We start from the raw sequence: 27,812 nt of genomic DNA on the forward strand, positions 1-27,812 counted from the left end.
CAGTCTGGTCATCCATAACGCTCATCAGACGATGTAGCACAAGAGCCTGATAATGTTGTTTGAAATTGGCTATTATGCCCTGATCCATAGGTTGGATCAGAGAGGTAGTATTTGGTGGCAGGAAGACCACCTTGACGTTAGACAGCCTGACATCATCACTGTGTGCAGCACAATTATCACAAAGCAACAAAATCTGACGCTTTTGTGCCCGCATTTTAGTGTCTAACTTCTTTAGCCACTGCTTCCAAATTTCCGCAGTCATCCATGAATTTGCGTTAGCCTCATATGACACAGGAAGTCGCTTAACATTCTTGAAGCAACGGGGCTGTTTGCTCTTTCCAATGACGAGTGGTTCCAACTTCTCACTCCCATCCATATTGCAGCAAAGGAGGATTGGTCGGTCCTTCGACGTTATACCTCCAGTAGTTTTGGTTTGTTTGAATGCAAGTGTTTCATCAGGAATCTCTTATCTATCCCCTTCTCCTCTACTGCTAATTCCAGACTCCGTTCCTTTTATCTGCTGCACCTCATGCCTGAAATAGACTTCCCGAGCTATACGTCTAGCCCCGTCTTTGGCGGTTTTAAGTCCAAACTTAAAGCCCACCTCTTTACCACTGCTTTTGACTCCTAACCTCTACTCATCTGCCCTGTCCTTTTATCCTCACCTCTTTATTCCCTTGCCCCTTGGTTGTTCTGTCTGTTTGCCTGCCTTATCTAAATTGTAAGCTCTTTGAGCAGGGACTGTCTTTTTGTGTATGGTGTACAGCGCTACGTATGCCTTATAGCAGTATAGAAGTGATAAGTATTAGTAGTAGAATCGCTCGCCAGTAGAGACCATTTTCGTCAGCATTGAAAATGTCATTGCAAGTAGTATATCATGCCATACTTTGTATTGTTGTTCAAATATTTTTACTGCTCTAATTGCCTACTGCTCATGTTTGATCTATTCTTACTGTACACCGCCTTGAGTGAATTCCTTCAAAAAGGCGGTAAATAAATCCTAATAAATAAAATACCACTTAAATATGTCAAATTAATATAAAGGTAGTCAATATAGCAATCACTAATACTGCTAATATATAAGCATATGAACTAAATTAGCATATGAATAATAAAAGAGTACCATAGTAACAGAAAATAATTTAAAAATATTTAAATGTATATGAAAGCAATATAACTCTGACTCAACTAAGAAGAGCAAGACACAAATGTCAAGCACTAAACTAAAGCATAAGCACAACTTATGAGCGAAATAAACAAATTTTCCACCACTCACTCACTTTAAAGTAATATGAGGAGAAAAAACTTCAGTGGCCGCTCATGGCTAAATTCATAAAGCCAGAGAGCCTTACAAAGGGCACATCACCAGTCTGAAAAACTCGTCTTAAAAAATGTCCAGATAAATATGCAATGTAAGCATTCATTGTCTTCTGAAAATTATTTTATTCATTCAGGGAGTCTTTTACTAAGCCGCAGTAACGTTTTTAGTGCAGGCTAAATGCTAGAGATGCCCATAGGAATATATGGATGTCTCTAGCATTTAGAACATAAGTGTATCCATACTGAGTCAGACTAATGGTCCATCTAGCCCAGTATCCTGTTTCCAACAGTGGCCAAGCCAGGTCACAAGTACTTGGCAGAAATTCAAATCATGGCAACATTCCATACTGCAAATCCCAGGGCAAGCAGTTGCTTCCCCATGTCTGTCTCAATAGCAGACTTGGACTTTTCCTCCAGGAACTTTTCCAAACCTTTTTTAAACCCAGATACGCTAACTGCTGTTATCTTATTCTCCGGCAAAGAGTTCCAGAGCTTAACTATTCTTGAGTGGAAAAATATTTCCTCCTATTTGTTTTAAAAGTATTTTCATGTAACTTCCTTGCGTGTCCCCTAGTCTTTGTACTTTCAGAATGAGTAAAAAATCAATTTACTTTTATTCGTTCTCACCATTCAGGATTTTGTAGACCTTAATCATATCTCCCCTCATCTGTCTCTTTTTTCCAAGCTGAAGGGTCCTAACCTCTTTAGCCTTTCCTTTTAGGAGAGGAGTTCTATCTCCTTTATCTCTTCTTTGAACCTTTTTCTAATTCCGCTGTATCTTTTTCTTTTTTTTTTTTTTAGATACGGCGACCAGAACTGAATGCAATACTCAAGGTGCGGTCGCACCATGGAGCGATACAGACGCAGTATAGTATTTTTGGTCTTATTCACCATCCCTTTCCTAATAATTCCTAGCATCCTATTTGCTTTTTTTGTTGCCGCCACACACTGAGCAGATTTCAACATATTATCTGCATTGACACCTAGATCTTTTTCTTGAGTGCTGACCCCCAAGGTGGACTGTAGCATCAGGTAACTATGATTCGGATTATTCTTTCCAGTGTGCATCACCTTGCATTTGTCCACATTAAATTTCATCTGCCATTGGGATGCCCAGTCTTCCAATTTCCTAAGGTGATATCCAGAGATATCACCAAAACAGGGAAGGTAGGGTATCCTGATAGTGAGGTTGCAGAAGAGACCGTAGTAGATCAGGTGTCCTTAAATAAAAATAAAAATCGGACAAAAGATTGCAAATTAATACTGTCAAGTACTAAGCATGATGTAAATAGGAACAATAAACATAGTTTGAAATGTTTATATGCGAATGCCAGGAGCCTAAGAAATAAGATGGGAGAGTTAGAATATATTGTACTAAATGAAAAATTAGATATAATAGGCATCTCTGAGACCTGGTGGAAGGAGGATAACCAGTGGGGGACACTGTCATACTGGGGTTCAAATTATATTGTAGTGATAGGGTGGTTCGAATTGGTGGAGGGGTACCATTGTATATTAAGAAGAGTTTGAATCAAATAGATTGAAAATTCTGCAGGAAAGAAAACACTTGTTGGAATCACTGTGGATTGAAATTCCATGTGTAAAGGGGAAAAGGATAATGATAGGAGTGTACTACCATCCGCCTGGCCAGGATGAACAGACGGATGCAGAAATGTTAAAGGAAATTAGGGACGCAAACAAACTGGGCAACTCAATAATAATGGGTGATTTCAATTACCCCGATATTGACTGGGTAAATTTAACATCTGGGCATGCTAGGGAGGTAAAATTCCTTGATGAAATCAAGGACAGCTTTATGGAGCAGCTGGTACAGGAGCCGATGAGAGAAGGAAAAATTCTTAGTGGCGCGCATGATCTGGTACGGGAGGTAATGGTGCTGGGGCCACTTGACAGTGATCATAATATGATCTGATTTGATATTAGCTTTGAAGTAAGTATACATAGGAAATCAAATATGTTAGCGTTTAACTTTAAAAAAAGAGACTGATAAAATGAGAAGAACTGTGGAAAGAAAACTTAGAGGAGCAGCTGTGAAGGTCAAAAATTTACATCGGGCGTGGATGCTGTTCAAAAATACCATCCTGAAAGCCCAGGCCAAATATATTCCGCGTATTAAAAAAAGGAGGACGGAAGAGCAAATGACAGCCGGCGTGGTTAAAAAGTGAGGTGAAGGAAGCTATTAGAGCTAATAGAAAATCCTTCAGAAAATGGAAGAAGGAACCGACTGAAAATAATAAGAAACAGCATAAGGAATGTCAAGTCAAATGCAAAGCGCTGATAAATAAGGCTAAGAGGGAACACAACTAGGAGTACAAAAAGATCAGCACACATATTCTTGAATCTCCACTACCCCAGCTGCAAAGGGCTCAAATATAAATCCACATATGCATCCAGCTTCTCCTATATAAGTGCGCAACTATGGAACACTCTACCAAAGACCATAAAAACAATGCACGACCTAACAATCTTCCGAAAACTACTGAAAACCAACCTGTTGAAGACAGCATACCACAAGGATCCATCCTAAATACTAGACTCCTAGACTTTATATGAACTAGACAAAACTGAGCTCTTTACACTAGACTGAGAACCTTCGTCGCTACTAATGAAAGCTACGCAATACGCACTACCACTTTATTTGTCATACCAGAAATGAACTTTCTATAGCTGATGAACTTATCTTATAATTAACTCCTATCATTCAAGAACTTCAATGCAATACCACTTCGTATTCTACTTTACCATTTATGCGCCTTAATGCAATACCACTTGTAATTCTCTTTACCATGTATGCGCCTTAATGCAATACCACTTGTAATTATCTGGAAATGGCAATCGCCATTACGGGATAATGTAAGCCACATTGAGCCTGCAAATTGGTGGGAAAATGTGGGATACAAATGCAACAAATAAATACATTCAAAAAAAAAAAGATTGCGTTGGAGGCAAAAACACATAGTAAACATTTTTTAATGTATATTAAAAGTAGGAAGCCGGCAAAAGAAACGGTTGAACCACTAGATGACCGAGGAGTAAAAGGGGCGATCCAGGAAGACAAAGCCGTAGCGGAGAGATTAAATGAGTTCTTTGCTTCAGTCTTCACCGAGGAAGATTTGGGTGGGATACTGGTGCAAGAAATGGTACTTGAAGCTGACGAGTCGGAGAAACTTAATGAATTCTCTGTAAACCTGGAGGATGTAATGGGGCAGTTATACAAACTGAAGAGTAGCAAATCTCCTGGATCGGATGGTATTCATCCGAGAGTACTGTTAGAACTGAAAAATGAGCTTGCGGAGCTATTGTTAGTAATATGTAATTTATCCTTAAAATCGAACGTGGTGGAGGGAGTGGCAAGATGGCGTCCTAGCTTGCTGCGTGAGCGTCTCGGGAGCCTGCTGGAAATACCTCAGTTTTATTCTTCCTGCGTTGAAATGCCTCATACTAAGCGGAAAGCGGCGATTAAAAGGCAACCGCCGATAGCCTTCGTCTCCAATCCAGCAGACCCTGGACCGCTACATGACAAGCTTCCCGGTGGAACATGGTTTGGCGAGTCCCGCATTGAGCGACGCCGAAGGAGCAACGTCTATCTTGGGGCCTGATACCACGCTATCGCTGCCAGAGCTGACGCGACCTCCGTGTCCTGCAAGTTCCAGGGCCGGGTTAGCAGGTCAAGCTGAGACGGAAGACGCAGACAGTTTGAGCCTGCGTGGCGGTTCCTCCCCTGAACATGCAGAAGGAAGTATACTGGAGCAGGGAGCCCCACAGGAGGTTACTCTGACGGCTATTTGGCAAGCGGTCCAGGGACTAGCGGCTGAGGTGGCTAAATCAACTAAAGAAATGTCTACAATAGTGAGTAAACTGTCTACAATGTCGGAAGCTTTTGATAAAATCAAAACAGAGGTAACAAATCAAGTATCTCAGGTAAAAGACGAGGTAAATACAGTGAAACTGAATGTGGACACCTTGGTTAAAGACAAAATGTTAACATCTTGCAAAATAGAGCAAATTGAGAACTTTAATCGACGTCTTACACTTAGACTATTGAATTTTCCAGTATCACCAGCATTATCATCTTATGATTTCTTTAAAAAATATTTACAAGAGATTTTGAAGCTCTCTCCTAAAGATATTCCCCCTTGTAACAAAATTTATTACCTTCCTACTATTCAGAAGCGTGGAGAGGCTTCTCAACCAGCAAATATGGTGAATGTAGCCCCTCAGAGAAATGATATTGACTTGCAGAATTTAACTGCACTATTAGAAGACTCTATGGTTGAAATATCTAATCGGGGGACTATGATTGTATCCCTAGTATTTGAGCAGGACTTAAATATGATCATGGAACTATACTTCAAAAATTCTTCTGCACTATTCTGCGGTCAAAAAATATGGGTATATCCTGATGTTACCAAGGTGACCCAGCAAAGAAGAAAACAATTTTTGACCCTGAGAGAAGACGTAAAAAATTTGGGAGCAACTTTTACATTAGTTTATCCCTGTAAATGTGTGATACGTTTATTAGGTGTTAAATATGTGTTTTTTGAGCCAAGTCAGCTGAAAACTTTTCTGGACTCTAAAAATCCAACTAGCCGTCAGACTGGAACAACTGTATCAGCAAATAGAGAATGATGGGATAAAGAACAGGACTATGCCAATTATGGTTTAAATTTTGATTTGCCTTATTGAATTCTCCTTTTAGTTTTCTAAATCCACTCCCTCCAAAACAAATGTTGTGGTCTAAGGAAGAGTTAGAATATTATGATAAGATATATATCTTTTATTTTTTAATTGCCTTATACAGTGGTGGAAATAAGTATTTGATCCCTTGCTGATTTTGTAAGTTTGCCCACTGACAAAGACATGAGCAGCCCATAATTGAAGGGTAGGTTATTGGTAACAGTGAGAGATAGCACATCACAAATTAAATCCGGAAAATCACATTGTGGAAAGTATATGAATTTATTTGCATTCTGCAGAGGGAAATAAGTATTTGATCCCCCACCAACCAGTAAGAGATCTGGCCCCTACAGACCAGGTAGATGCTCCAAATCAACTCGTTACCTGCATGACAGACAGCTGTCGGCAATGGTCACCTGTATGAAAGACACCTGTCCACAGACTCAGTGAATCAGTCAGACTCTAACCTCTACAAAATGGCCAAGAGCAAGGAGCTGTCTAAGGATGTCAGGGACAAGATCATACACCTGCACAAGGCTGGAATGGGCTACAAAACCATCAGTAAGACGCTGGGCGAGAAGGAGACAACTGTTGGTGCCATAGTAAGAAAATGGAAGAAGTACAAAATGACTGTCAATCGACAAAGATCTGGGGCTCCACGCAAAATCTCACCTCGTGGGGTATCCTTGATCATGAGGAAGGTTAGAAATCAGCCTACAACTACAAGGGGGGAACTTGTCAATGATCTCAAGGCAGCTGGGACCTCTGTCACCACGAAAACCATTGGTAACACATTACGACATAACGGATTGCAATCCTGCAGTGCCCGCAAGGTCCCCCTGCTCCGGAAGGCACATGTGACGGCCCGTCTGAAGTTTGCCAGTGAATACCTGGATGATGCCGAGAGTGATTGGGAGAAGGTGCTGTGGTCAGATGAGACAAAAATTGAGCTCTTTGGCATGAACTCAACTCGCCGTGTTTGGAGGAAGAGAAATGCTGCCTATGACCCAAAGAACACCGTCCCCACTGTCAAGCATGGAGGTGGAAATGTTATGTTTTGGGGGTGTTTCTCTGCTAAGGGCACAGGACTACTTCACCGCATCAATGGGAGAATGGATGGGGCCATGTACGGTACAATTCTGAGTGACAACCTCCTTCCCTCCGCCAGGGCCTTAAAAATGGGTCGTGGCTGGGTCTTCCAGCACGACAATGACCCAAAACATACAGCCAAGGCAACAAAGGAGTGGCTTAGGAAGAAGCACATTATGGTCATGGAGTGGCCTAGCCAGTCACCAGACCTTAATCCCATTGAAAACTTATGGAGGGAGCTGAAGCTGCGAGTTGCCAAGCGACAGCCCAGAACTCTTAATGATTTAGAGATGATCTGCAAAGAGGAGTGGACCAAAATTCCTCCTGACATGTGTGCAAACCTCATCATCAACTACAGAAGAGTCTGACCGCTGTGCTTGCCAACAAGGGTTTTGCCACCAAGTATTAGGTCTTGTTTGCCAGAGGGATTAAATACTTATTTCCCTCTGCAGAATGCAAATAAATTCATATACTTTCCACAATGTGATTTTCCAGATTTAATTTGTGATGTGCTATCTCTCACTGTTACCAATAACCTACCCTTCAATTATGGGCTGCTCATGTCTTTGTCAGTGGGCAAACTTACAAAATCAGCAAGGGATCAAATACTTATTTCCACCACTGTAACTATTTCTCTGTATTACCTTACAAATTGATATTCATTTGTAAAAATTTGAAATCTAATAAATATAAAAATTAAAAAAAAAATCGAACGTGGTACCGGAAGATTGGAGGGTGGCCAATTTAACGCCGATGAGTCTGACGTTGGTGCCAGACAAAATGGTAGAGACTATTATTAAGAACAAAATTACAGAGGTTATTCAAAAGCATGGATTAATGAGACAAAGAGGTGTATTTTCAAAGCACTTAGCCTTACAAAGTTCCATAGGTTACTATGGAACTTTGTAAGGCTAAGTGCTTTGAAAATGAGCCCCAAAGTCAACATGGATTTAGTGAAGGTAAATCTTGCCTCACCAATCTATTACAATTCTTTGAAGGGGTGAACAAACGTGGATAAAGGTGAGCCGGTTGATATTGTGTATCTGGATTTTCAGAAGGCGTTTGACAAAGTACCTCATGAAAGACTCCAGAGGAAATTGGAGAGTCATGGGATAGGAGGTAGTGTTCTATTGTGGATTAGAAAACAGAGAGTACGGTTAAATTGTCAGAATTCTCAGTGGAGAAGGGTAGTTAGTGGGGTTCCTCAGGGGTCTGTGCTGGGACCGCTGCTTTATAACATTTATAAATGACCTAGAGATGGGAGTAACTAGTGAGGTAATTTAAATTTGCTGATGACAAAGTTATTCAAAGTCGTTAAATCGCAGGAGGATTGTGAAAAATTATAAGAGGACCTTACGAGACTGGGAGACTGGGCGTCTAAGTGGCAGATGACGTTTAATGTGATCAAGTGCAAAGTGATGCATGTGGGAAAGAGGAACCCAAATTATAGTTACGTCATGCAAGGTTCCACGTTAGGAGTCATGGACCAAGAAAGGGATCTAGGTGTTGTCGTTGATGATACGTTGAAACCTTCTGCTCAGTGTGCTGCTTTGGCTAAGAAAGCAAATAGAATGTTATGTATTATTGGGAAAGGAATGGAAAACAAAAATGAGGATGTTATAATGCCTTTGTATCGCTCCATGGTGTGACCGCACCTCGAATATTGTGTTCAATTCTGGCCGCCACATCTCAAAAAAGATACAGTGGAATTAGAAAAGGTGCAGAGAAGGGTGATGAAAATGATAAAGGGGATGGGACGACTTTCCTATGAGGAAAGGCTAAATCGACTAGGGCTGTTCAGCTTGGAGAAAAGGCGGCTGAGGGGGGAGATATGATAGAGGTCTATAAAATAATGAGTGGAGTTGAATGGGTAGATGTTTTGTACATTTTTGGGATCTTGCCGGGTATCTGTGACCTGGATTGGCCACTGTTGGAAACAGGATGCTGGGCTTGATGGACCTTTGGTCTTTCCCAGTATGGCACTACTTATGTATTTATGTCTTTATGCTTTCCAAAAATACTAGGACTACTGGGCATGCGATGAAGCTGCAATTTATTAAATTTAAAAGAAATCTGAGAAACTTTTTCTTCACTCAACGTGTAATTCAACTCTGGAATTCGTTGCCAGAGAATGTGGTAAAGGTGGTTAGCTTAGCGAAGTTTAAAAAAGGTTTGGACGGCTTCCGAAAGGAAAAGTCCATAGACCATTATTAAATGGACTTGGGAAAAATCCACTATTTCTGGGATAAGCAGTATAAAATGTTTTGTACTTTTTTGGGATCTTGCCAGGTATTTGTGACCTGGATTGACCACTGTTGGAAACAGGATGCTGGGCTTGATGGACATTTGGTCTTTCCCAGTATGGCAATACTTATGTACTTATGTAAGGTCTTCCTGCAATATTTCACAGTCCACACATGTTTTAACAACCTTGACTAGTTTTGTGTCATTTGCAAATCTAATCACCTCACTCATTCTGATTTCCATATCATTTATAAATGTTAAATAGCTCCAGTCCCAGTACTGATCCTTGTGGCACGCTACTGTTCACCCTCCTCCATTGAGACAACTGACCATTTAATCTCTGTCTTCCGTCCAATAACCAGTTCCTAATCCACACCAGAACCTTGTCTCCTATCCCATGACTCTTTAATTTTCTCAGGAGTCTCTCATGAGGAACTTTATCAAAAGCTTTCTAAAAATCTAGATACACTACATAAACCAGCTCACTTTTATCCACATGTTTATTCATGCCTTCAAGGAAATGAAGCAGGTTGATGAGGCAAGACTTCCCTTGGTTGAACCCATGCTGACTCTGTCCTATTAAATTTAGAGCGTGCTAATCAATGCACACTAAAAGTGCTTCCACAGCTTAGTAGAAGGCCCTATCAATGACTTCTTCAAATTCATTTTTTTTCCCAAACTTTTTTCAAAGGTAAACAAATTCCGCAAAAGCACACTTATCTTTATGCATAGAAGTTCAATTCTTTCTCTCTATGGAACTGCTTCATCAGGAGAGACTCCCAAGTGGCACAGGTGTGGATTGATTACAAAAAAATAAGTAAGCAAGTAAAGGATTTCAATATACCTGGCACTGACGTCAGGTTTGATAGTCTGTAATTTCACAGATCATCCCGGAACCCTTTTTAAAAATCAGTGTTACATTGGGCACCCTCCAATCTTTAGGTACTACAGACAATTTTAATGACAGGTTACAGATTACTAACAGTAGATCAACAGTTTCATGTTTGAGTTCTTTCAGTACCTTGGGGTGTATAACATTGTCTAGGTGGTTTATCCATCTTTAACTTGTCGATTCAGCTCAGTACATCTAGGTTCACTGAGATTTTAGTTCCTCCACATCATCACCATTTCTGGTACAATTTCTCCTCTATTGCCTTGTCCTTCCTGAGTGCCCCTTTTGCTTCTTCATGATGTAACGGTCTGACAGATTCTCTCACAAGCTTTCTGCTTCTGATGTACCTAAAGTTTTTACTATGAGATTTTGCCTTTGTGGCAGATTTCTCTTCATATTCTCTTTGGAGTGGAGGAGTAGCCTAGTGGTTAGTGCAGCGGACTTTGATCCTGGGGAACTGGGTTCGATTCCCACTGCAGCTCCTTGTGACTGTGGGCAAGTCACTTAACCCTCCATTGCCCCAGGTACAAAATAAGTACCTGTATATATGTAATCCGCTTTGAATGTAGTTGCAAAATACCACAGAAAGGCAGTATATCAAGTCTCATTTCCCTTTCTCTTTATCAATGCTTTTCATCTGACCTGTCAGTGCTTATGTTGCTTCTTATTTTCTTTATTTGGGTCCTTTTTGCATTCTTTGAAGGATGTTCTTTTGACTCTACACTTCTTTTGTTTTGATTTATAGAAGTCTTTATTAAACTTTGTTGACATTGCACCAAACATACTCAAAACAACTCGTTACATCTTGTTTCAACTAAGCCAACCGTAGCATCAAGGATTCATCAAAGTACACCATATGGAGTCAGCAATTCCAATACAAACACATTTTGTTCTTCCTTTTTTAATTCATTTTATTATTTACCTCCCCCCTCCAATGTACCGATCCTGCCCTCTACCCCAAAGAACCCCCTCCTACCCTAATAACCCCCCTCCCCTCTTCTATCCCCCTCCGACCGTGCATCTGCTGTCATGGACATTTAGGAATGGCAACCACACTTTTTCCCATTTATACAGTGTTCTCCTTTTCACTGCCGTCAGTCTTTCCATCTCACATATATATCTCACTTTCGTGATCCAGTCTGTCAGCGAGGGAACCCATGCTACCTTCCAATGCTTAGCCAGGTTAATTCGGGCTGCATGCAATGATCCCCTCACCAGCAGCCACTGGTTCATCTGCAAGCCTCCAGGCCTCCTTCCCAATACAAAGATCAGAGGATGCCACTGCACAGACCGTCCCACCCAATGCTGGAGCCGAGACTGAACACCCCTCCAGTACGCCTGCGCCTTTCGGCAGGACCACCATATGTGTCGATCTACACTTCATCTTTTAAGCATGCTGCTGTAATTATCTCTTTTCATCGTTGTAAATTCATGGAATGCATCTGACCTCAGCTTCTAAGATGGTATTTTTCAACAATGTCTGTACCTGATTTAAAGTGCTAACATTTGCTGCTTATCCTGTAGCTTTTTTTTAACCATTTTCCTCAGGTTATCATAGCTTTTTGATGGGGGAGGCTCACTGCGTGGACAGAACAGCACAGGGGTATTAGTTCCCCCCCCCCTCCGAGACCTCTTGGTCCTTCAACTGCCTGGAGACCTGGGTGGTGCTATTGGCTCTGGTGGAGTTTCTCCTGCTCTTACAGGAAAAAGATGTTCAATTGTTGATGGACAATGCAATGACAGTGATCTATATTGACAAGCAGAGAGGTGCCAGGAGTTGAGCAGTGGCCCTGGAAGCAGCAGCCCTTGTTGCTAGGTGGAAGCAAACCTGGCATTGTTGGCAGTCCACATAGCTGCCAAAGACCAGTTCAGTTGGATTTTCTCAGCCTATCTCTGTTGGATCTGAGGGGAACGGGAGCCCAGGCAGGTGGCCTTTCGGCTCCTTCTGGACCAATGAGGACAGCCAGTGTTTGATCATGTGGCTTTGAGCAAGGATGCCAAGGTGGAGTGTGTTTTTTTTTTTTTTTCAGCCGCAGGAAGGAAATAGCCTCGATGGGTATAGATGCCCTGGTCCAGCAGTGGCCCAGGGAAGAGTTCTTTAAGTCTTTCTGATTGGCCAGGAACTGCGCATATTAGTGAGGCAATCCTTTCTGGCCCTTCTAGTAGCTCCAGATTGACCCCCAAAGACCATGGTAGACTGTTGGTAGAAGATCTGCTTCTTCTTTCCAGAGGTTGTGACTTCCTCAGGTAGGGTCTTGTGGAAATGGAGGATCTGGATCCCTTTTCGCTTAATTTGACAACTGAGTGGCAGTGCTAAGCAAGGAAAACGTTTTTCCTCCCACGGTGATTTTCACCTTGCTCAGGGTCACAATTCTTCTACTTTCCTAGCTTATGTCTGGTGCGGAAGGTATTTGAGGAATGATAGAATAGTGCTCTTTCTTCATGGAAGACTCAGATCATAACATAATAGATGACGGCAGAAAAAGACCTGCATGGTCCATCCAGTCTGCCCAACAAGATAAACTCATATGTGCTACTTTTTGTGTATACCTTACCTTGATTTGTATCTGTCATTCTCCGAGAACAAGCAGGCTGCTTGTTCTCACGACTGGGTTGACGTCCACGGCAGCCCCCACCAACCGGAACAAAACTTCGCGGGCGGTCCCGCACGCAGGGCACGCCCACCGCGCATGCACGGCCGTCTTCCCGCCCGTGCGCGACCGTTCCCGCTCAGTCTTTTCTTTTCCGCGCTGGAGAGAGCCGCGTTCGTCTCTCTCTCTCTCTGTCAGCCCCGGAAACTCGATCGCGCTTTCGCCGCGAACTTTTTACTTTTTGTTGTTCTCCGTTTTCTCTTTTCTTTTGTGTAAAAAAAACAAAACAAAAACGCTGAACTTTGTTTTTCCCTCGTCTTTTAGCGGGGGCGTCTCGTTGCGGCCTTGTGGCCGCGCGGTCGATTTATTTTCGAGGTGTGATTTTTACCGCCACCATCGACGACTTTGACTTCGCCGACGCGATTTTTCTGTCGATGTCCTCGAAGGTCCCGAGTGGATTTAAGAAGTGTGGTCGGTGCGGCCAGCATATCTCGCAGACCGACACCCACGCTTGGTGCCTCCAGTGCCTCGGGCCGGAGCACGATACCAAGACGTGTACCTTGTGTCTCGGTCTCCGGAAACGGACACAAGTAGCAAGGCAAGTTCTTCGGGACCGTCTTTTTGGAACTTGCGCCGGCACTTCGACGGCATCGGTATCGACGGCCGGCACTTCAGTACCGGTATCGATGTCCACGAAATCGGCACCAACGGCATCGACCCCAGGAGCACAGGTCCCGTCGGCCCACCGGCTCTCCGGAGACGGCAGGGGTGAGAGGCCGCATGGGCAATCGGCCCCGGTCACTCCCTTTACCCAGGGCCCTCGGGACCGAACCCTGTCGGACCCGATTCCTCGAGGACGAGGGGGATCCACCTCTTCCTCTTCTGTCCCACCGAGCGGTGTTTCTTCGCTTTTTTACGGTGCCCGTCATCGGTCGCCCACGACGCATCCGGCTCCCGGCGCCAGGGATGAGTCGACGCCGAGGAAGCGGCAGCGTCGAGAGGAGAGGTCCCCCTCTGTCGTAGAGGTATCAGCACGTCAGGGTGCCAGCACTTCGGTGCAGTCTCCTGGACCCGAGCAGCTTCCGGCACCGACACCTCTACCGGCCCCTTCGTCTTTCCTGACAGCGGGCCTGGACGAGTGCCTCTGAGCCATCCTTCCGGGGATCCTGGAAGGGCTGATGCGCCAGACTGTGCCGGCGCCGGGGTGCTTGCGCCCTCGGCGCCATTGATGGAGGCGCCGGCGTGCTCTAGCTCGGTGCCGAGGCCTTCGACGCCGACGCCGCTTGCGGCGCCGGTCTCGACCGCCACGCAGGTGGAGTCCCCGTCGACGTCGATGGAGGGAGCTTCATCCCCGCAGGCGCGGGAGTCCACCGCTCGACGACGCCACCGAGGTCTCGGTGCCTCGACGCCGGGCCCGGTTGAGGACCGAGCTGAGGGAGCTCATGTCCGACACCGAGGAAGAGGCCTCGTGGGGGGAGGAGGAGGACCCCAGATATTTCTCCTCAGAGGAGTCTGTGGGCCTTCCCTCCGACCCCACTCCTTCACCTGAGAGAAAGCTCTCGCCACCTGAGAGCCTCTCCTTTGCCTCCTTCGTCAGGGATATGTCTATTTGCATTCCCTTCCCCGTGGTCTCTGTGGATGAGCCGAGGGCTGAGATGCTCGAGGTCCTCGACTATCCATCACCACCTAGAGAGTCCTCCACGGTGCCGTTGCACAATGTCCTCAAAGAGACACTGCTTCAGAACTGGTTGAGACCTTTATCTAATCCCACCATCCCCAAGAAAGCGGAGTCCCAATACAGGATCCACTCAGACCCAGAGTTGATGCGGCCTCAATTGCCTCATGACTCGGCGGTCGTGGACTCTGCTCTCAAGAGGGCACGGAGTTCGAGGGATACTGCCTCGGCGCCCCCGGGGCGGGAGTCTCGCACTCTGGACTCGTTTGGGAGGAAGGCCTACCAATCTTCCATGCTCGTGACCCGCATCCAGTCTTACCAGCTCTACACGAGCATCCACATGCGGAATAATGTGTAGCAACTGGCGGACCTAGTCGACAAGCTCCCCCCGGAGCAGTCCAGGCCTTTTCAGGAGGTGGTCAGGCAGCTGAAGGCGTGCAGAAAGTTCCTGTCCAGGGGTATATATGACACCTGTGACGTGGCATCTCGTGCTGCGGCCCAAGGTATAGTGTTGCGCAGGCTGTCATGGCTGCGTGCCTCTGACCTGGACAACCGCACCCAGCAGAGACTGGCCGACGTCCCTTGCCGGGGGGATAATATTTTTGGTGAGAAGGTCGAGCAGTTGGTGGACCAACTACATCAGCGGGAAACCGCCCTCGACAAGCTCTCCCACCGGGCGCCTTCAGCATCCACCTCAGCAGGTGGACGTTTTTCCCGGGCCAGGCAGGCTGCGCCCTACGCCTACAACAAGCGTAGGTACACCCAGCTGGCCCGAAGGCCTCATCAGGCACAGGGACAGTCCCAGCGCGCTCGTTCCCGTCAACAGCGTTTGCCTAAGCAGCCCTCTGCGCCTCCACAGCAAAAGCCGGGGACGGGCTTTTGACTGGATCCATGGGAACATAGCCGCCATCAAAGTGTCCGTGCCGCACGATCTGCCAGTTGGAGGGAGGTTAAAACTTTTTCACCAAAGGTGGCCTCTTATAACCTCTGACCAGTGGGTTCTCCAAATAGTGCGGTGCGGATACGCCCTGAATTTGGCCTCCCCTCCACCCAATTGTCCTCCGGGAGCTCAATCCTTTAGCTCCCAGCACAAGCGAGTACTTGCAGAGGAACTCTCTGCCCTTCTCAGCGCCAATGCGGTCGAGCCCGTGCCACCCGGGCAGGAAGGGCAGGGATTCTATTCCAGGTACTTCCTTGTGGAAAAGAAAACAGGGGGGATGCGCCCCATCCTAGACCTGAGAGGCCTGAACAAATTCCTGGTCAAAGAGAAGTTCAGGATGCTTTCCTTGGGCACCCTTCTGCCAATGATTCAGAAAAGCGATTGGCTATGTTCCCTGGATTTAAAGGACGCATACACTCACATCCCGATACTGCCAGCTCACAGACAGTATCTCAGATTCCGTCTGGGCACACGGCACTTTCAGTATTGTGTGCTGCCCTTTGGGCTCGCCTCTGCCCCACGGGTGTTCACCAAGTGCCTCGTGGTGGTTGCGGCATATCTACGCAAGCTGGGAGTGCACGTGTTCTCATATCTCGACGATTGGCTGGTCAAGAACACCTCGGAGGCAGGAGCTCTCCAGTCCATGCAGTGCACTATTCACCTCCTGGAGCTGCTGGGGTTTCTGATAAATTACCCAAAGTCCCATCTCCAGCCAGTCCAATCTCTGGAATTCATAGGAGCTCTGCTGAATTCTCAGACGGCTCAGGCCTTCCTTCCCGAAGCGAGGGCCAACAACCTCCTGTCCCTCGCTTCCCAGACCAGAGCGTCTCAGCAGATCACAGCTCAGCAGATGTTGAGACTCCTAGGTCATATGGCCTCCACAGTTCATGTGACTCCCATGGCTCGTCTTCACATGAGATCTGCTCAATGGGCCCTAGCTTCCCAGTGGTTTCAAGCCACCGGGAATCTAGAAGATGTCATCCGCCTCTCCACCAGTCGCCGCACTTCACTGCACTGGTGGACCATTCGGACCAATTTGACCCTGGGACGTCCATTCCAAATTCCACAGCCCACGAAAGTGCTAACGACGGATGCATCTCGCCTGGGGTGGGGAGCTCATGTCGATGGGCTTCACACCCAGGGACTGTGGTCCCTCCAGGAAAAGGATCTTCAGATCAACCTCCTGGAGCTCCGAGCGGTCTGGAACGCACTGAAGGCTTTCAGAGATCGGCTGTCCTGTCAAATTATTCAAATTCGGACAGACAATCAGGTTGCAATGTATTACATCAACAAGCAGGGGGGGCACCGGATCTCGCCCCCCTGTGTCAGGAAGCCGTCGGGATGTGGCGTTGGGCTTGCCAGTTCGGCATGCTCCTCCAAGCCACATACCTGGCAGGCGTAAACAACAGTCTGGCCGACAGACTGAGCAGAGTCATGCAACCGCACGAGTGGTCGCTCCATTCCAGAGTGGTACGCAAGATCTTCCGAGAGTGGGGCACTCCCTCGGTGGACCTTTTCACCTCTCAGACCAACCACAAGCTGCCTTTGTTCTGTTCCAGACTACAGGCACACGGCAGACTAGCGTCGGATACCTTTCTCCTTCATTGGGGGACCGGCCTCCTGTATGCTTATCCTCCCATACCTTTGGTGGGTAAGACCTTACTGAAGCTCAAGCAAGACCACGGCACCATGATTCTGATAGCACCTTTTTGGCCCCGTCAGATCTGGTTCCCTCTTCTTCTGGAGTTGTCCTCCGAAGAACCGTGGAGATTGGAGTGTTTTCCGACTCTCATTTCGCAGAACAACGGAGCGCTTCTGCTCCCCAACCTTCAGTCTCTGGCTCTCACGGCCTGGATGTTGAGGGCGTAGACTTCGCTTCGTTGGGTCTAGCTGAGGGTGTCTCCCGTGTCTTGCTTGCCTCTAGAAAGGATTCCACTAAAAAGAGTTACTTTTTCAAGTGGAGGAGGTTTGTCGTTTGGTGTGAGGGCAAGGCCCTAGAACCTCGTTCTTGTCCTGCACAGAACCTGCTTGAATACCTTCTGCACTTATCAGAGTCTGACCTCAAGACCAACTCAGTAAGGAATCACCTTAGTGCGATTAGTGCTTACCACTATCGTGTAGAGGGTAAAGCCATCTCTGGAGAGCCTTTAGTCATTCGATTCATGAGAGGCTTGCTTTTGTCAAAGCCCCCTGTCAAGCCTCCTGCAGTGTCATGGGATCTCAACGTCGTCCTCACCCAGCTGATGAAACCTCCTTTTGAGCCACTGAATTCATGCCATCTGAAGTACTTGACCTGGAAGGTAATTTTCTTGGTGGCAGTTACTTCAGCTCGTAGGGTCAGTGAGCTTCAAGCCCTAGTAGCTCATGCTCCGTATACTAAATTTCATCACAACAGAGTAGTCCTCCGCACTCACCCTAAGTTCCTGCCAAAGGTGGTGTCGGAGTTCCATCTTAACCAGTCAATTGTCTTGCCAACATTCTTTCCCAGACCGCATACCCGCCCTACTGAACGTCAGTTGCACACATTGGACTGCAAAAGAGCATTGGCCTTCTACTTGGAGCGGACACAGCCCCACAGACAGTCCGCCCAATTGTTTATTTCTTTCGACCCTAATAGGAAAGGGGTCGCTGTCGGGAAACGCACCATCTCCAATTGGCTAGCAGATTGCATTTCCTTCACTTACGCCCAGGCTGGGCTGACTCTTGAGGGTCATGTCACGGCTCATAGTGTCAGAGCCATGGCAGCGTCGGTGGCACACTTGAAGTCAGCCACTATTGAAGAGATTTGCAAGGCTGCGACGTGGTCATCTGTCCACACATTCACATCACATTACTGCCTCCAGCAGGATACCCGACGCGACAGTCGGTTCGGGCAGTCGGTGCTGCAGAATCTGTTTGGGGTTTAAATCCAACTCCACCCTCCAGGACCCGAATTTATTCTGGTCAGGCTGCACTCTCAGTTAGTTGTTCTTCGTAGGTCAATTTCTGTTATGCCCTCGCCGTTGCGAGGTTCAATTGACCTGGGTTCTTGTTTTGAGTGAGCCTGAGAGCTAGGGATACCCCAGTCGTGAGAACAAGCAGCCTGCTTGTCCTCGGAGAAAGCGAATGATACATACCTGTAGCAGGTGTTCTCCGAGGACAGCAGGCTGATTGTTCTCACCTACCCTCCCTCCTCCCCTTTGGAGTTGCGTTTTACTCATCTTTGCTTGTCATTCAACTGAGCGGGAACGGTCGCGCACGGGCGGGAAGACGGCCGCGCATGCGCGGTGGGCATGCCCTCCGTTCGGGACCGCCCGCGAAGTTTTGTTCCGGTTGGTGGGGGCTGCCGTGGACGTCAACCCAGTCGTGAGAACAATCAGCCTGCTGTCCTCGGAGAACACCTGCTACAGGTATGTATCATTCACTTTTTCAGGGCACAGACCGTATAAGTCTGCCAAGCACTATCCCTGCCTCCCAACCACCGGCTCTGGCACAGACCGTATAAGTCTGCCCAGCAATATCCTCGCCTCCTACCACCAGCTCTGCCACCTAATCTCAGCTAAGCTTCTGAGGATCCATTCCCTCGGAACAGGATTCCTTTATGTTTATCCCACGCATGTTTGAATTCCGTTACCGTTTTCCTCTCCACCACCTCCCATGGGAGAGCATTCCAAGCATCCACCACTCTCTCCGTGAAAAAATACTTCTGACATTTTTCTTGAGTCTGCCCCCCTTCAATCTCGTATCGTGCCCTCTAGTTCTACCGCCTTCTCATCTCCGGAAAAGGTTCGTTTGTGGATTAATACCTTTCAGATATTTGAACGTCTGTACCATATCACCCCTGTTTCTCCTTTCCTCCAGGGTGTTGGAGGAGTGGCCTAGTGGTTAGGGTGGTGGACTTTGGTCCTGGGGAACTGAGGAACTGAGTTCAATTGCCACTTCAGGCATAGGCAGCTCCTTGTGACTCTGGGCAAGTCACTTAACCCTCCATTGCCCCATGTAAGCCGCATTGAGCCTGCCATGAGTGGGAAACCGCGGGGTACAAATGTAACAAAAATAAATAAATAAAAATATACATGTTCAGGTCAGCAAGTCTCTCCTCATACGTCTTGTAACGCAAATCCCATACCATTCTCGTAGCTTTTCTTTGCACCGCTTTAATTCTTTTTACAATGCTTAGCAAGATACGGCCTCCAGAACTGAACACACAATACTCCAGGTGGGGCCTCACCAACGACTTATACAGGGGCATTAAAACCTCTTTTCTTCTGCTGGTCACTCCCCTTTCTATACAGCCTAGCAACCTTCTACTTATGGCCATCGCCTTGTCACACTGTTTCATCGCCTTCAGATCCTCCGATACTATCACCCCAAGATACCTCTCCCCGTCTGTACCTATCAGACCCTCCCCGCCTAACACATTCATGTCCCTTGGATTTCTACTCCCTAAGTGCATCACTTTGCATTTCTTCGCATTGAATTTTAATTGCCAAACCTAAGACCATTCTTCTAGCTTCCGCAGATCCTTTTTCATGTTTTCCACTCCCGGGTGTCCACTCTGTTACAAATCTTAGTATCATCCGCAAAAAGGCAAACTTTACCTTCTAACCCCTCAGCAATGTCACTCACAAATATATTGAACAGAATCGGTCCCAGCACCGATCCCTGAGGCACTCCACTACTCACCTTTCCCTCCTCCGAGCGAATTCCATTTACCACCACCCTCTGGCATCTGTCCGTCAACCAGTTCCTAATGCAGTTCACCACTTCGGGTCCTATCTTCAGCCCATCCAGTTTGTTCAAGAGCCTCCTGTGGGGAACTGTGTCAAAAGCCTTGCTGAAATCTAGGTAGATTAAGTCCATATCACATCCCTGATTTAATTCTCCAGTCACCCAGTCAAAGAATTCAATGAGATTCGTTTGGCACGATTTCCCTTTGTTAAAACCATGTTGTCTGGGATCTTGTAACTTATTGGCTTCCAGGAAATGCACTATCCTTTCCTTCAGCATCGCTTCCATTACTTTTAAGTATTTCAATTTTCTGCAGCAGGGATTTGATTAGGGGTTGACGCTGAACTCTTTAAGATTCAGCTGGCAGTCCCTTCTTATTTATAGGGTAAGGGAAAGCCCAAAACCTAACTGCTCATGGGGTATCACTTGTTTTTTGAAGGGGGTTATTCTCTTGTGACCTCTTGTCTGACAGTCTCTTCCCTCTTAGGATTTAAATGTAGTATGGAATATCCTCTCGGGAGCGCCCTTTGAGCTTCTGAGGTCAGTTTTGATTAAGGATCTCACTTTGAAGATGGTCTTTGGTCTTCCTGGTGGGAATGTCGTTGGCCAGGAGAGTGTTGGAGTTTCAGTTCCTGGCCCGTTGGGACCTTTGTTGCTCTTACCTGGAGAGCCTTCTGTCCTTCTGCATTGGTATGTCCTTTCTCTCAAAGTTAATCTCTCCTTTTCATATAAACCAAGAGGTCTGCCTTCCCTCCTTTGTGAATTAAGGTTTAGTTTTGACAGTCAGGAGGCTCCACAAACTGGATGTTCGCAGAGTTCTGATCAGGTACTTGAAGAAAACAATTGCCTTTTGCTCTTTAATCATCTTTGTCCTATTATATGGCCCCTGAAAGGGCCAGACAGCATCGAAGGCCTCTATTGTGCATTGTATAAAGGCAGCCATCGAAATTGCCTACATCCTCAGGGACAAACGAGTGCCTTCCAGGTCGAGTGCACATTCGATTTGGGGACAGGCAATTTCTTGGGCAGAGATCTGAATAGTCTCCCCAGAGGATATCTGCTGGGCAGCAACTTGGTGGTTGCTTCATTCCTTTGTGAAGCATTACAGACTGGATGTACTGGCCAGAGCCAGGTGGCCTTGTCTTTCCCCACCCAGTGAGTTCTTCTTGGGTTCATCCTACTAGTCATGATGATGCAGTCTGGACACTTAAGTAAGGTGAAATTTAGTCATACTTGTTAATATCTTTTCCTTTAGTCCTGCTACATTGTCCTGAGACCCTCCTCGTCCCTCCCCCTCTCCCAAACCTTGGAAGACTTTGGTTAGCAGGTCTCATGGTAATCTGTCTTTCTCTCCAGTGGTCTTTTTCAGAGCCGTGCCAAGGGTCTCTGGTGCCCCCCTGCAGACTATCAGTTGGCGCCCCCCCCCCCCCCAAAGGTTGGGGTATTGGCACAGCACGCAATGCCATGCACAGTTTTGCATTTTCAAAATTGCACAGGTTTTTTTTGAACAGAAAAAGAACCCTGCAGAAAAACAGGTGCAAATCTCTGCAGGTACTTTTTTGCCTATGCAATTTTCAAAAAGAAACAAATATGCTATCTTTGCACGTGGAGCAGAACTTGAAGTTACTGGCCTATTTTTCAAACACATTGATGAAAATCACAGAACCACAAACTCAAAATGGCCCAAAAGAAATAAAAAATTTGATCAGATGCCCAGCTGGCAATAACTGCATCAAAAACAAATCCAAACAAAGAAAAAAAAACCCAACAATCTAAAACACCTAGGTAGAGAAAAACAAGGTTTTTTTTGTTTTGTTTTGTTTTTTGATAAACGTAAAGAGGAAGTAAACTTTCTTCGGCAGCTTTACAGAGCAATAACACGGGAAGATGTGCATGACAATCTTATGATCAATGTTGCACGGCCCTGGTCTTTTTTAAAAGAGTATAGTTTCTGGTTCTAAATTTGTTTATAGCTGCAGTGATTGATTGGGGCATGGATGTGGTTTAAAGGAACTGCTGCTATGGCAGAGGCAAACTGGAGTTTTTTTTTTTCCACATAGCACCAGCCCCTTGTACCAGTGATGTCACTAGGAAAAGTCAGTTTCTCTATCTTATCTGCTGGTAGGCAGGATTAATAACCCGCTAGTCAGCATGATGCAGCAGAACTAATGGAAAGGAAATTAACAGGTATGACTGAACTTCACCTTTTTCCTTTTGAGGCTCTAAGTGCAGCATAGCAGCAACAGCCATTCTTCCTTCCAAAAACTTCTGCTTGCTTGAAGATCAGGAAGTAGAGATGAATCTGAGAATTGAAAATAGGAGGACTGGCCATCAAGCTGGCTCTTAACAGTGGTCTGGGTATAAATAAAATGATTTGATCAAGGTAAATGGCTATCTTGAGGTCAATTTGACTGTTTTTGGTCATGTTTACCTTGTATCCAAGATGCACAATTTTTTTTTTTACATGAGTCAGAATTCAAGGGGTCACCATAGACAATCACCTTAAATTCTCAACTCATATTTTTACAGTCATTCAGAAATCATTGTATGCACTTCATCAAATACATGCTTATTGTTCTCTTCTTGATCATTCAATTTGCTGTTTGTTCATGCTTTAGTCTTCACGAGGCTTGATTTATTGCAACTCCTTATTGCAAGGCCCACCACAATATCATCTGCCCAGGTTATAAGTTATTCAAAATATCACAGTTAAACCATTATACAGATCCTAGAAATATGACTGTGCGTCTGACCTCTTGATTAAAGAGCACTGGCTTCCAATTTTCTATCAAATTCTGTTTAAAATTCTAATTCTTACACATCAAGTACCCTACTCTGCCTTCCTGTCTTTCTCATATCATATACCATTAAGGGTCAACTTGTGATCCTGCCTTGTCTTCAAGTTTGCTCTCATTTAGCTAGAACTACTTGTTTCAGTATCACTGCCCCTACATTATAAAACGCCTTAACATTGGATCTTTGGAAGGAGCTTGCTTTTAAACACTTCTCAAGACGTATTTTAAGCAATTATTTCCTGCTATTGAATGTTTAAATGATTATAAGTATTAGCTGCCCTTGGAGTAGTGCTAATGTTACTTCAGTTTTACCGCTATCTTTAATATCTTTATTACATTCTCCTATCCTAATGTAATTTAGTTGTAAGTTGACTCCCAAACTAAAAACCTACCCTTATAAACTGAAAATTGTAACCTAGGCTACCTTATGTTTCCAAATTTATTTCTTACTCTAAATGTTTTAGTCAGAATGTAAATCGTTTAGGTGGTGGTAATGATTTTGTGGTATAGGAAATAAAAATGTAATGTGAAATGATTGTGTTTTACTTTGTTGTTGTAATTGTAGTAAAAAACTTCATTTGTTTTTAGCTATATTTATCTTGTTTTGCAGGATATTTGATTTTCTGGGGCGATAAAATTTGTGAAGCACATTCACAATGAGTACAGCTATGGAGAGAAAGTTCACTAACCTTCGGAAAAGACTAGATCAACTGGGATACAGGCAGCCCCTGGGAATTGAGTCTCTGCCTCTAGTTGAAAAACTTTTCAGGTATCCTAATGAAAAAAAAAGTTGAGAAAATGCCCTCTGTTTTGTAGTATAACAGTCTTTAGATTAATATATTTACCAAGTGCAAGTCTTTAAAGTAATACTTACAGAATTTTTTTTATCTCTTTAGCACACTTTGTATATGGAAGAGAATTATTTTATTTGACATTGAGCTAAATTTCTTGAGGGATGTTAATTTTATGATTAGCTTAGACAACATAAAGCTAATATGTAGTTCTTTTTTTCTCATTCCTGTTGATTATTTGAGGTGTCTATGCACAGAAACTTGTGCCTCTTCATGATTGATTCTTATGGTACTTTCACTGTTTAGTGTAATGATGGAAAACTTTTGCTACACCAAGTGCCTTAAGAGGCTAAACATGTAGAACTGCCAAGTTAGTGAGAGAAATTGAGGTTACTTATCTGTAATGGAAGTTCTCTGTAGACAGCAGGACAAGTCAGCCACATTGGTGACGTCATTTGATGGTACTGTGGATGGATTAGCTCTCCAGGACCTACCCACCAAGGGATTAGTAGCCAGGACCTACCCACCAGGGGATGCAGTATCCTCTCATACTACACATGTGTCTCCAGGAGCTTCTTTCCAGGATGGATGGGTTAGGACAGCTGTTGTAGTTGGTGATTTGATCATTGGGTATGTAGATAGCTGGGTGGCTGGTGGACGTGAGGATCGGCTGGTCACTTGCCTGCCTGGTGTGAAGGTGGCGGACCTCATGCGTCACTTAAGTTCCTACCAAAGGTTGTGTTGGAATTCCATCTGAACCAGTCAATTGTCTTGCCAACATTCTTTCCCCCAAATTCATGAAGATCCTGGCAAGAGCATCTTGCACACTTTGGGCTGCAAGCGAGCATTGGCCTACGTGGAGCGGAAAAGGCCCCAACAGACAGTCCGCCCAACTTTTTGTTTCTTTTGATCCCAATAGGATAGGGTTTGCCGTCAGGAAACGCACAATCTTTAACTGGCTGGCACACTGCATTTCTTTCACTTGAGCCCAGGCTGGGCTGACTCTGGAGGGTCATGTCAAGGCTCAGTGTCAGAGCCATGGCTGCCTTGGTAGCCCACTTGCAGTCAGCCTCTATTGAAGAAATTTGCAAGGCTGCGACGTGGTCTTCAGTCCACACATTCACATCTCATTACTGCCTTGACCGACGTGATAGTCGGTTCGGACAGACAGTGTTGCAGAATCTGTTTGGGGTCTAGAATCCCAACTCCACCCCCTAGAACCTTTTATTCTGTTTCAGGCTGCATTCTCTCTCAGTTGTATGTAGTTTTAGGTTGATCTGAGTTATGTCCTTGCCATTGCGTGGCCCAGTTGACCAAAGTTTGTTGTTTTAGGTGAGCCTGGATGCTAGGGATACCCCACTTGTGGGAATTAATGGACTGTTGGTCTTCAGAGAAATTGAAGATACTTACCTGTAGCAGGTATTCTCCGAGGACAGCAGGCCTTATATTCTCACAAACCCTCCCACCTTCCCCAGGAGTTGTCTCCTATTTTTATTTTTCTTGCTGTAGTATCTAACTGCGGTAACCACGCCCTCACGGCGGGTGGAAAGGCACTCGTGCATGGGCGGTAGAATGTGTCTCGCGCTCCACCAAGCTCTTAGCTTGTTCTAAAGCCCAGACTGGGCAATGTGGCAAAGTGTTACCCACGTGTGAGAATATAAGGCCTGTTGTCCTCTGAGAATATCTACTACAGGTAGGTATCTTCGCTTTATATATGGATGGGTTTATATTGGAGTAGGTACGGTAACCAGTTTTTGACTATACTCCAACAGGGTTTTTCCAGGATTAAAGAATGTCCTCTTAGATGCTTTTCTAATTGATTTTTGTAGAGTATTATCTAACACGCAACCTCGTACCTAAAGTTGCTGAAGTTTTAAAAAATTCTTTGTTGGAATCACAAATTCTTCTATATCGATCAAATTGTGTCATAATAAAGTTTTGCAGTCGGGTTTCTTTAGTGTATTATAATTGTACAAAATGATTTCTTTACATATTGAACTTTGACATTATCTTTCTGTTCATTCTGGCTTTCTTGGACAGTAGTGTAGCCCTACCAATATTCTTTTCCCTTCCCTTCACACAGAGTTCTATCATTAAGGATTCCACGTTGCTATCTGTTTGTTTGCAGAATTTTTATTTTATTTGACTCAATTCCTTCTTTATCTAATAGCACAAGCCCCCCCCCATTTGATACACCCTGGCATCGCAATATAATTTTTACCCTAGTAGCACTGTCCCATTTTTTGTTCTCCTTCCCCCAGGTCTCTGAGATGCCTTTTATACTTCCTCTTTGTTTAATGCTATATACTGTAATTCTTATATCTTATTTTTTTAGTCTTCTAACATTTGTATACAGACACTTCAAATTGTGTTTTTTATTTTTATGTACAATCTGTTTTGGAGTTGTCAGGAATAATTTTCAACCTTTTACTCTGCTCTCTTCTTAAAGCCTGGTTTTCTTTCACACTTGTTGAAATCTGTCAGGATTCCCTAAAAGTACTGTTTTGATAGTATTCTAAAATGATACCTCACTGAACCATCCATTCCTGAGAAACTGTTGGCTCCACCCCCCCCCCCCCCCCCCCCACCATTCTAGTTTAAAAGCTGCTCTATCTCCTTTTTAAATGTTAGTGCCAGAAGCCTGGTGCTATCCTGTTTAAGGTGGAATCCATCCTTTCAGAATAGGTCCTTTCTCAGAATGTTTCCCTGTTCCTAACAAATCCCTACACCATTGTTTCAACTGCGCATCAAGACTCCAGAGCTCTGCCTGCCTCTTGGGTCCTATGCGTGGAACAGGGAGCATTTCTGAAAATGCTATCCAGAAGGATCTGGATTTCAATTTTCTACCTAAGAGCCTAAAGTTAGCTTTCAAAACCTCCCTCTCGCATTTTCCTGTGTTGTTCCTACCCACATGTACCAAGACAGCCGGCTCTTCCCCAGCACTATCTAAAATCTTACCCAGGTGATGTGTGAGGTTTGCACCTTTGCATCAGGCAGGCACCAAGCAATCCTTATGTCTACTAGCCATCCAGCTATCTACGTGCCTGCTGATCAAATCACCAACTAGAATAGCCTTCCTAATCCTTCCCTCCTAGACTGAAGCTCCTGGAAAGATATCCTTTGTGCGAGAGACATTGCATCTTCTGGAGGGAAGATTCTGGTCACAGTATTGCTTTCTACTTTTCTAGTGTGATGCTCTTCTTTTAGGTGACATCTTTCCTCAAAGGCAAGGCTGCCAGACTAGAGGCGGGACTTCTCTACTATGTCCGTCTTGATCTGCTCTGTATACCTCTCTGTCTGCCTCAGTGCCTCCAATTCTGCTACTTTAGCCTTGGACTAGTGTCTCAAAATAGTCTGCATGGGTTACATTCTACAATTGGAAACTGTCCCTCCAAGTTGCTGTCTGTAAGCATCAAAACATAAGCTTTCAACACCAGGAATTACTTCCTTCTTTACAAGCCAATGTGGTCAAACCAGTTTTAATAGCGGAAAGAGGACAGGATTTTTATTCTAAATATTTCATGGTAACCAAAAAAACATGGGGATTTCATCCCATCCTAGACCTATGGATCGTGAACAGATAACTGGCAAAAGAAATGTTCAGGATGGTTTCCCTAGGAATCCTTCTCCCCATGTTTCAGTAATGAGATTAACTATACTGTCTTGACTTAAAGGATGAATATACTCGCATACAGATTCTTCTGGGATGTATCATAGTGGTGTTTATCTAATCAAAATTTTCATAGCATCCCACAGATCAATCCAGAGACTTGTGGGTTGTGTCCCTCTACCAGCAGGTGGAGATAGAGAGAACCTCCGAGGTTTGCTATATGTGGACCTGTGCAGCCAAATAAACCTCAGTATTCTCTCTATCTAGCAGGTGGAGGGACATCTCTGTGCAGCTCTGGTTTGATCTGACTACTGGTGTCCTTTGGGTCTAGTTTAGCACAGTCAGGGGTTGAGTGGCTGTTCCTTGTCATCAAGCAGATGAATCCATTACGAATGGGTTGTGTCCACCTACCAGCAGGGGGAGATAGCACTGAAAAACCATAGTGCCTCTTGGCCAG

The 27,812-nt window shown here is 45.1% G+C and overlaps 1 protein-coding gene across 1 annotated transcript in view; it reads left to right on the forward strand.

Annotated features, from left to right (window-relative positions):
• Positions 1–23,606: 23,606 nt before the first annotated feature.
• The window catches only part of CEP135 (centrosomal protein 135), a 445,305-nt gene continuing 441,099 nt past the window's right edge, over positions 23,607–27,812 (forward strand). Inside the window, exon 1 of the mRNA XM_030191406.1 lies at positions 23,607–23,723. Coding sequence (XP_030047266.1) covers positions 23,611–23,723 — 113 coding nt within the window. The 5' untranslated portion in view covers positions 23,607–23,610. The remainder of the gene's footprint in view (positions 23,724–27,812) is intronic.

This window comes from Microcaecilia unicolor, chromosome 2 (genome assembly GCF_901765095.1).
Source record: "Microcaecilia unicolor chromosome 2, aMicUni1.1, whole genome shotgun sequence".
Lineage (NCBI taxonomy): Eukaryota > Metazoa > Chordata > Amphibia > Gymnophiona > Siphonopidae > Microcaecilia > Microcaecilia unicolor.